The 11157-nt window shown below is 45.6% G+C and overlaps 1 protein-coding gene across 1 annotated transcript; it reads right to left on the minus strand.

Annotated features, from left to right (window-relative positions):
• Positions 1-3991: 3991 nt before the first annotated feature.
• APOLD1 (apolipoprotein L domain containing 1) lies at positions 3992-9797 on the minus strand. The gene is made up of 2 exons (XM_065941078.1): positions 9521-9797; positions 3992-7797 (listed from the first exon to the last, which is right to left on the minus strand). The coding sequence occupies exons 1-2, from the start codon at positions 9521-9523 to the stop codon at positions 7054-7056; spliced, it is 747 nt and encodes a 248-aa protein (XP_065797150.1). The 5' UTR covers positions 9524-9797; the 3' UTR covers positions 3992-7053.
• Positions 9798-11157: the final 1360 nt, after the last annotated feature.

Below are 11157 nucleotides of genomic sequence, written 5' to 3' on the forward strand. Positions count from 1 at the left end.
TACAGGAACATATATTCATTCTTTTCTAGATTCTTTTCTCATATAGGTTATTCCAGAATACTGAGGAGAGTTTCCTGTGCTCTACGGTAGGTCCCTGTTGGTTATCTATCTTATATGCTGCAGTGTATGTTCATCCCAAGCTCCTGATTTATCCGTTCACCACCACCACTGCCCCCGCCCCCACCACGTGTCCCCTTTGGTAAAAGTAAGTTTGTTTTCAGTATCTGTGAGTTTGTTTCTGTTTTGTAAATAAGTTCAGGGCAGTTTTATAATAAGGTCTTGTGTGCATGCATGCTCAGTCGCTTCAGCTGTGTCTGACTCTGAGACCCCATGGACTGTAGCCCACCAGGCTCCTCTGTCCATGGGATTCTCCAGGCAAGAGCACTGGAGTGGGTTGCCATGCCCTCCTCCAGGGGATCTTCCCCACCCAGGGATCGAACTCCCATCTCTTATGTCTCCTACATTGGCAGGTGTGTTCTTTACCACTAGCGCCACCTGGGAAGCCAAGTAACATGGTCAGTTTTACTGAATGTACCCATGTCAACCAGGGAAACTGGGAACAGAAATCTGGGGCCTAAAGAAAGGTTTTAGATATCACTGCTAAGTCACTTCAGTTGTGTCCAACTCTGTGCGACCCCATAGACGGCAGCCCACCAGGCTCCCCCGTCCCTGGGATTCTCCAGGCAAGAATAATGGAGTGGGTTGCCATTTCCTTCTCCAATGCATGAAAGTGATAAATGAAAGTGAAGTCGTTCGGTTGTGTCCGACTCTTGGCGACCCCATGGACTGCAGCCTACCAGGCTCCTCCATCCATGGGATTTTCCAGGCAAGAGTACTGGAGTGGGGTTTAGATATCACTGCTGCTAAGTCGCTTTAGTCGTGTCCGACTCTTTAGATATCACTACCCATCTCCAATTCCATTTACACTGAAGTTTCTCCCAACTACAGCTGTTTTGTTTAATTTAGCAACTGGATCCACACAAATGCCTGCACAAGCCCTGCTATGGGTGCCCTGTGCACTTGGGAGGCAGAAACCTCCACCATGACTCACTGCTAAGGTTCTGGGGAAAATCAGGTTTCAGACCTGCCTGCCCTCCCACCCCGTGGGGTTACGCTGGAAACATTAATATAAACAGGAATAAACATCCCTCTCTGCCCGTGAGCTTCATATGGACAGGCTTTACCTGTGCAGGCAGGACCGCATCGCGGGGCCTGCTCTCCACCACCCAGTGCTAATGCCAGTCGGAGTCTGAGGATGCTGAAGGTCCCTGATATTCATTCCTGGGCCCTGAGGGCTTCATCAGCACATTTCCCCCTCTCCTACCAACTTGTTGTTTGCTAAGGGATTATTTCCAGATTTTAGGACGCACTCTTTGTCCTAGTCCAGATCACAGAAGGGTTTACTTTCCCACTTAGGGGTTTGCCAGGAGCAAAAAGTAACAACATCCCAACCCCCTGTCAACTCAACAAAGATTTATTGCAGTTAACTAAAAGGATACTTGTTATGACAGGAATACCATATGCTTCAGCAAAGATAGAATCCAAGCTTATGGCTGGCCTTTGCAGACAGCCAGGATCCAACCTGCCAACACAGCCTTTTTTTTGTTTTTTTTGTTTTTTGGTTGCACAGTCATTAACAATGCAACATCCGGACCCAGGGATGTTTCCAAGGTAGGGCTTCAGGCTGGCACTCAGATAATGAGATTAGCTCCAGCAGTAGTTCTCAACCGACTGCAGCAACCACTATCGGCTCTTTGTTTGGACTGTTGGCCTCTCCCACCAATGTCCATCCTCCTTTTCGTTAATTACAAACAGAAACCTAGGTATTTGGGGAACAGTTAGTTCTTAGCTAAAAGTACCACATTTCCCATCCTGCTTTGCACAATTAAGATTAGTGACTTGCCAGGTGAAGACCACAGGAGACTTCTGGGAAAGTTTTGCCATCCTAATGTAGAGGCTGTCTCTTGTCCTTCCCCTCTACCCCTCTCTAGTGTTTGGGTTTTCTGAAGCTTGATGTGGCTGTGAGAGCTGGACTGTAAAGAAAGCAGAGTGCCAAAGAATTAACGTCTTCTAATTGTGGTGCTAGTTCAGTTCAGTTCAGTCACTCAGTTGTGTCCGACTCTTTGCAACCCCATGAATTGCAGCACGTCAGGCCTCCCTGTCCATCACCAACTCCCAGAGTTCACCCAAACCCATGCCCATTGAGTCAGTGATGCCATCCAACCATCTCATCCTCTGTCATCCCCTTCTCCTCCTGCCCTCAACCTTTCCCAGCATCAGGGTCTTTTCCAATGAGTCAGCTCTTAGCATCAGGTGGCCAGAGTATTGGAGTTTCAGCTTCAACATCAGTCCTTCCAATGAACACCCAGGACTGATCTCCTTTAGGATGGACTGGTTGGATCTCCTTGCAGTCCAAGGGACTCTCAAAGAGTCTTCTCCAACACCACAGTTCAAAGCATCAGTTCATTAAATTATTCAAATACATTTACTATGCTCTTCGGTGCTCAGCTTTTTTTATAGTCAAACTCTCACATCCACACATGACCACTGGAAAAACCAGAGCCTTGACTAGACGGATCTTTGTTGGCAAAGTAATGTCTCTGCTTTTTAATATGCTATCTAGGTTGGTCATAACTTTCCTTCCAAGGAGTAAGCATCTTTTAATTTCATGGTTGCAATCACCATCAGCAGTGATTTTGGAGCCCAGAAAAATAAAATCAGCCACTGTTTCCACTGTTTCCCCATCTATTTGCTATGAAGTGATGGGACCAGATGCCATGATCTTAGTTTTCTGAATGTTGAGCTTTAAGCCAACTTTTTCACTCTCCTCTTTCACTTTCATTAGGAGGCTCTTTAGTTCTTTAGTGGTGCTAGAGAAAACACCTAAGAGTGCCTTGGACAGCAAAGAGATCAAATCAGTCAATCTTAACAGAAATCAACCCTGAATATTCACTGGAAGGACTGATGCTGAAGCTCCAGTATTTTGGTCGTCTGATATGAACAGATGACTCATTGGAAAAGTCCCTGATGCTGGGAAAGATTGAGGGTGTCAGAGGATGAGATGTCTGGACGGCATCACCAATGCAATGGACATGAACTTGGGCAAACTTCAGGAGATGGGTAGGGACAGGGAGACCTGGCATACTGCAGTCCATGCGGTCGCAAAGAGTTGGACACGACTGGGAGACTGAACAACAAGCATTCTTTTCAATTACTTCTCAGGCTGTAGCTGTGTTCAAAGGTTTGAAACTGCTGGGAGTCTTATTTTTAGATAACAGAATTCCTGTACATGAATTGATTAATCTTTAAAAGTTAATTTATACAGTTTGATGCTGAATATTCTAAGTAAAAATAATTAAACCTCTACCTTTTCTCAAAGTTACTAATTTATACACAGGCAAACATGAGATTAGGTAACTAATTAGAGGAAGATCAAGAAGTTTGAGTAAATCAACTCTACTTCAATAAAATTAAAAGATTAAGAATCATAAAAAAAATCTTGAAAAGAAAGAGAAATGGGCAATTTATTTCAATAAAGGGAGAGGACTGATTTTGCTACAGTGGGGAAAAAAATTAGGAGGTTACAAACTGTTGAATTAAATATATCCCATTTCTCTCTGCACAATACCTTTATCTTAGTGTCTCCATTCCTTCTACTTTCATTTCATACCAAGGCATCGACTGAGAAATATATATAGTCGACAAACTGCTTGACATATCTGATCTAGGGTGGCTTCTACATCACTCTTCTCTCTCTTTTTCCTCCCAGTAAATACTCTGGACACTGACATTTGCCACATTGGAAATGACAGGTACCTGAGGACAAACGCATCAAAGTGATTAGGATCAGAATGTCTGTTAAGGATTATTTTTTTTAATAGAGTAGAATGTAGTTTTATTGAATCCTTGAGATGCAGAACCAAAAGAAACTCCTTTCTTGTGAAAGAAAACAATCCAAACAATTGTAAACCCCGGAAACCAACAGAAGCACTTAAACCTTCAATATGAACATGTTTATTTTTCCAACTCGGATATTGTTCTGAAGTACACTTGTAATCTAAATACCCCTTTCTCTCCTTCCCTTTACAACATACCATTTCAGTCTGTTTGTTTACAGAACAATGGCCTTAAGGAAAAAGCCTTATTCACATTCCCACAAAAGAAATAAATAAAATACTTGTCTCTAGGATCCATTTAACTAAACTTGACTTAAATCCTGGTAGAGGCTTCCATCTCTATAACAGACACAAAAGAGGATGAATGATCTTTCATTATCAAAACAAACTCCTATTAATATAGCTAAACAGTTCATTAAATTATTCAAATACATTTACTATGCTCCTATAATGTGCAAAGTACTGTTCCAAAGTAGACACCCTTCCTTAGATGTACAGTGGGCCACTAAATAGCAATTTCAGGAGCTTAAGACATTGGTACAGTCAAAATACCCTAATGATATGAAATGGTCTCTGTTGCTGCTGCTTCCAAAAGTGCCCAGTTTATTTCTAAGGAACAGCTCAGGCATTTGGAAGAATAATTCGAACTTAAGCTTTAATAAAAGATGGGGTTAGGCAGTGATTGTACCTTCATAACATAAAATAACCGTATGAAGTACATTCTGGTGATCTAAAACGCTAGCATCTGTGCAAGGTAACCTAAGAAATTTGACACCATTTCTTTTAAAAAGGTACCAACATCAAAATAAATCAAGATACAAATCAATTGCCATTTTAGGAAAAATAAAAATATAGAAACACCAACTCCTCTCCCCAGCTCGGAAATTACACTTCCTCCGACACACTGCCATCATTGGTAAGCATGGGGGTCAACTGGGTAAATTTAAATCACATTAGATAATTACATAATTTGACTTAGCTTGGGTATGTGTGTGATCCCAAAGACTTTTCAACATATTTTTCAGCAATACAGTGGTAGCAATAGAAACTGAAGAAATTGGAAGTATTTTCTTAGAGACAGCTTACAGATTTCTTACAAATTCCAAAGTGAAAATATAACACATCACCATCATAACACAAGCTACTTTGTCACTCCTAAGACCCAATTTCACAGGACATCAGGCTTCCTAGTGTTTCCTTCATACACCTCTACTTGGGTTTTCTTCCCCCTGAACTAAATAGATAGGGCCTTTCAGGTCAAGTGTTATCTGCTGGCAAGTTACCTTCAGGATAGATATGTTCACATCATTTCTATATTGACAAGTCAAGCCTCCATTTATGAGGCTTAAATTCAGCTCCTGGTCTCTTTATTCAGAACTTCCCTCATTTACTTATAAAAAGAACAACAACCCCCCCACCCCCCAAAAAAAAAATCCAAGAGAAAAAAAGAACTACCCTCATTTACTTAAAAGGATCATTCAAAACACTAGGGGAAAAATTTCCCTCTGAAGAAGACTTATTCAAGGAACACAATACTGTTTACAGCTCATGGTCCACCTTAGAAGGGCAAACTCAACTTACTCTCCTGAAAAGAACCTCAGTAGCCTCCCATTTGGAAACTTGCTATTCCTATTATTTTCTAATGTGGTTAAATAAAATTAAATGTTAATAATAAACAGTAATTAAATAACAAATTTAAAATAAATAATAATAAAAAAAAAAAACCCATGGTCTGGAGGTTTTTAGAAAAGGTAATAAAGGTCAATTTCCATTAAATTCACATTCCTTTCTGTACCAGTTTCTACAACGAGCGGGCAACACTGCCCTCTAACGGGCTGATTTTGTTATATCCCTTAGTTCACCTGATGGGAACCTGCTCCAGGAAGCATTGACACAACGGCCCCCCATGCACATTTTCTTTTACTTCTGGGACACAGTCTGTCCTGGACCATCTGTGAATGACACTAAAGACGGAGCAGCCCCTAGAGAGGCTATAGATTTAGAGAACGCTCATCAGGGGATTACAAACTAACACCCATTGCCATGGTGTTCAAATTTTAGCAGGCATCAAATTACCCCCAAGGGCTTGTTTAAACACAGCTTGCTGAGCCCCACCTGTGTTGCTGACTCCTTAAGTCTAGAGCTGAGTCCAAGAACTGGCCTTTCTAACAAGTTCCCAGGTGATGCTACAAGCCCAGAGACCACTCTTTACCACCCAGACACTGTGCTTGGCTTTATCTTACTCAATACTTCCCAATAGGGTGAGGTTTTAGCATCCATTTTACAGACTAGGAAGCCAAGTCTCACACAGAATAAACCCAGGACTAACTCAAAAGTCACTGATCCCTTCTCTACAGTCAGAAGTCAGTAAATGAAACTGTTAACCATTTTCTCTTCCTTCATTTTCTTCCCCAAGGGGGCGGGACTTAGGTGAAGGTTTAGTGGATTTCCCCTCTCAGAGCACCTGGAGATCTGGCTATGAAGTCACCTAGGAAGGTCCACTCCATCCCCAGGTTGGATCTGTGAGCAGGGTACGCTGAGAGAGGAGGGGGCGCCTATCAGCGGGAGGTGCCTCCTTTGAGTCCTGAACCGTCCTACACAGTTCAGAGAGTCTGATTAGCACTAGATTCTGGAGTTCTTCGTACTCAGAAACTCTGCCAGAGAGGTTTTAAAGCTAGTGCCTCTTCTCACGGGTGTTTTTCAGGACCTCAGAGCCTAGTGGGGCTCGGAGAGGACCCAGAGGGTGGGGATGTCTGCACCGCTCTCCAGCCTCGGCTCAAATCACCCGCCGAGGCAGGGACAGGCACGTTGCGCCGAGGCAGGGACAGGCACGTTGCAACAACTTTAAATCAGAAGTGCCCAAGGGCGTGAAGACTGAACGGTTATGATAAAAGATAAAATAGTTTTCAGGTCATATATGCCACCAGGATCAGGCAGGTAAAAGTCCCTAGCACTCAGCCCCTGGCAGGATGTCAGTGATGGTAAAGAAGAGTTGGGAGAACACACCCCCACCCCCCACCCCATCCTCGAATAGTTTTTCTCATCTTTTGCATTTAGCTCCTAGCCCAACTTGGTGTGTTCCTGAGGGAGATACAAATATGGAGCATCCCATGGGGATGGTTTTCTGGCTTCAGTCATTAGATGGGAAAAGATGTTCTCAGAAAAACTGCCCCCTGGGCCGGTCAGCCGAGATCTTGAGGTCGTGGCCGCGGCTGCTCTTCGTGTAGAGCTGGACTCTGAACTCCAGCCGCTCGCTGAGTTCGTCCAGCGCCCGAGTGCAGGACTCTAGGCTCTCGGCCAGTTTCTGAACCTTGGCCTTTAGCACGGCCTGGCTAACCCTGGTGGCCCCCTCGGCCCGCCTGGGCACGAGGAAGCCGCGGGAACCAAAGAAGACGATGAAGTACACCGAGTTGTAGAGCGCGATGGACGCGTTCCTCCCGCATTGCAGCAGCTGGCGGTCTCCGCCGCCCTGCCCGCGGCAGAAGAAGTCGAGGCAGCTCAGCATCTCGCGCATCTGGTCCTGGCAGGTGGCCGCGATCTCCTGCACGCGCCGCAGCTCCCGGGAGTTGCAGAAGATCAGGGCGAGGTCGGACGTGATGGTGACGGCCCCGCCGGCGGTGGCCACCCCCAGCCCCACGGCCGACGCCAGCAGCGAGACCCCCAGGGTGACGGGGCTGAGCGAGAGTCCCACGATGGCGGCCACAGCGCCCGCCGCGCTCAGCGAGCTGCCGGCCACGTTGGCCGCCAGGGAGCGCCGACGTAGGCGCTCTAGGCGCCGGGCCACCTCGCGCAGGCGCAGTAGCTGGCCGTGCAGCCGGCCGCGGCGGTCCAGCAGCAGCCCCTGGAAGCGTCGCAGAGCATCCGCGCCCTGCAGCTCCCGGGCCGCCGGCCACTCCATGTCCTGCGGGGACGAGACACGCGGTTAGCCCGAAGTCGAGCGCAACAGCTACAGCCACCCAAGGGGAAACGGGTCATTTTCCAGTGAGTCATGTGTCAGGTTCTCAAAGACCCGTTCTGTCATCTGGGACAAGTCCTCCATTTCCCAGGACTTTAAATCCGAGTAAGCCAATAGGAATAATGCTCTCGTCCACTTTTCTCCCAGGGAATGCCAAGGATTGATTTTTTTTTTTTAATCTGTTAAATAAGGGAGTGGTGCTATTAATATTTGGAGAAGAAATGGCAACCCACTCCAGTATTCTCGCCTAGAGAATCCTGTGGACAGAGGAGCCTGGTGGGCTGCCATCTATGGGGTCACAGAGTCGGACACGACTGAAGCAACTTAGCATGCATGCATGCATTGGAGAAGGAAATGGCAACCCACTCCAGTATTCTCGCCTGAAGAATCCCAGGGACAGAGGAGCCTGGTGGGCTGCCATCTATGGGGTCACACAGAGTCGGACACGACCGAAGTGACTTAGCAGAAGCAGCAGCAGCTATTAATATTAGAAGTCTACTGCAATACTGAAGGGCTTCCCAGGTGGCTAAGTGGTAAAGAATCAGCCTGCCAATGCAGGAGATGCAAGTTCAATCCCTGGGTGGGGATGATCTCCTGGGGAAGGAAATGACTACCCACTCCAGTATTCTTGCCTGGAGAATTCCATGGATGGAGAAGCCTGGCAGGCTACAATCCATGGGGTCAGAAAGAGCCGCCCAGGATTGAACAGGCACGGAATACTGAGCCCTCATCTCTGCAAGATGACATGTGGCAAGCAATAGGTTGTACCCCTTTACAAAGCCCTTTCCTTACAAGAAGACTAAGATCTTAGGAGTTTTGCAATAGTTTTTTCCCCTCTCTGATGAATGAAAAAGACAAATCACCAAAAACTCAAAAAGCATCTATCAAATGTAAGAAAATAGTTTTTCTAAGTTAGATGCTCACCTGAAGCAACTCTTCTGCTTGTTATTTTTCCCAACTCTTATAATCAAGTCTAAGATTTCTTAGGTTTGTGCTATTTCTTCTAACTAGAGTTCATCAGGTCTTCAGAAATCTTACTCTTTGATACATGCTTAATTAAAACTAAATTACACTAGCACCAGTTTGTTCCTTGATGATGAAAGCTCCCTTTAAAAATGAGTAACAATTGAACAGAATTTTAAAAGGGACCACAATTTTTGTTGAACAGCTCACTGAGGGCTATCTGTACTGAGCTGAACGGAAGCCAATTGAGGATGACTAACAGAGAAAACTACATCCTGAGTAAAAGTACATCCTTTCTAGTTGCCAAAGGTTTCTCCCTTCATAGCCATTGTACTTCTCATTATTAGGAACTTCTCAAAGGTGACAAAGCTATAGAAATCCAACACTTCACTACTGTGAGATATCAGGGCAGAAATTATTCTCATGTGGAAGGTGAGGAAATTGAAACACAGTCAAGTTCTATCTGCCACTGATACTTCACAGAGCCCAGTGTAGAAGTCCACTGGCCTCTAGACTCCTAGATCTTAATTTTATTAGCATGCCTCCACAAGTGTACCCACCACTGACAAACTGCCAGATAAAGACACCTCAGAGCAAAAAGGAGGCAACGTTTCTCAAAATGTATTACGGACCAAGGATGCAACCCCAGTATTACCAGTCCAGTGGCTATTCTTTCAGACAGCATTCCTCTGGTCTCCCCACTTACCATTCACTTCTGGCTATCTCCAGGAAAGAAGAATCTGAGACTGTTTCTGGATGAGCAAGCTTTATAGTTCCAGAGAGCCAATGACAGCCCTGGGAAAGCCTTGTCTTATTCTGAGAATTTGCCATTTCCTGTCCTGGCCCCTGCTGCCTTCATCCAGAAGGATATGACATGGTGGAAAATGACCAGCCAGCCTCGCAGCACATCCCATATTTAGGAAATGAACATTGTGTGTTCGCTTTCGCCCAAACGCAGGAAAAGAACCACAGGCTCTTCCCCAACTTGAAACAAGTGCTGTCATTGTCCCGGGGGCATACTCTGCCTTCCCTTTCCTGAAAATAGCTAATGACGTTATCTGAGAGGACATCAAACGCACCCCAGGCTGACCAATTATAGTGTTTCTTGGGAGGCCACCAGTACACAACCACTTTTTAAAAAGAAAAAGGGAAGAGACTCTGTCTGATAGAGCCACTCACAGTCCACTCCTGTATTTTTTTTTTTTAAAAAAGCATCGTGAATGTGAGCGTTTGAAACACGTGATTCAGTAGGCGCGCAGCCTTCAGAATGCAGAGCCACGCCCACAGGAAGTGCTGCGTGCAGTTTTGAGCATCTCCAGCTGCGCAGAAGCTCTTAGAGGTCTCAGAAAGGGCACACCTCGGGCCAAATGCGTCAGAAAAATCAGTGGGGTCAGGCTGCACGAGGAGCTAATTATACACTTTCAACAGCAGCGGAGATTCTGTTTCCTGGGTTTTCATGGGAAGCAACCACTGTAGCCCAGGCAATAGTTACATGAGTGCATTCTACCCCCACCGGGTGAAGCACTGGCTGAAGGGCAATATTCTAGATCATTCAGGAGAGGATGCTTTTTGGGACATTCAGATAGGTGTTGGCTGCTCAGCCAGGAAGACTCCTACCACAGGTTCCCAGATACGAATTATTGTCTCAACTCTCTGGTTCAGCTGGAAAGCCTTAGCAACCACATCTTTCTTGAACACAAGTCCCCCACCTTTATAAGTAGACATTGTATTGAGGAACACAACCCAGGTTTTTGCTACGCACAGTCATGGGCCTTTTGAACTTGCTTTTTCTGAATTTGACCCATGTCCAAAAATTCTGGTTACAGCTCCTCAAAGGATAAACATAACCCTCAGTCATACACCTTCTGTGCCTGCCTCTGCTTTTGAGGTAAGAGGTGGGAAAATGTCTTCCACTGAACCCATAGGCATAAGTCATTCCAAAAGGGATGTAAAGCAGGGTGAATTGGGCAGGCAGGCAGGCAGTGGGGGAAGGGGGGGCGGTGGTAGAGTAGGCAGGGAGTGAGACAGTGTACCCTGATTCTTCAATTCTCATTTGCTCCTCCAACTTCCCTGGATATTTTCTTGTGTTTGGGGTTTTGTTGTTGTTTAGTCACTGAGTGGTAGCTGTGGTACGCCAGGCTCCTCTGTCCATGGGATTCTCAGGCAGGAATACTGGAGTGGGTTGCCACTTCCTTTCCCAGGGGATCTTCCTGACCCAGGGATCGAACCCTCATCTCCTGCATTGGCAGGCAGATTCTTTACCACTGAGCCACCAGAGAAGCCCGTGTTTGGGGTTTAGAGGAACACAAATAAATCTTGATTTCATGAATGGGTGAATGTTGC

The sequence above is a fragment of the Muntiacus reevesi genome, chromosome 1, assembly GCF_963930625.1.
Source record: "Muntiacus reevesi chromosome 1, mMunRee1.1, whole genome shotgun sequence".
In the NCBI taxonomy this organism is placed as follows: domain Eukaryota; kingdom Metazoa; phylum Chordata; class Mammalia; order Artiodactyla; family Cervidae; genus Muntiacus; species Muntiacus reevesi.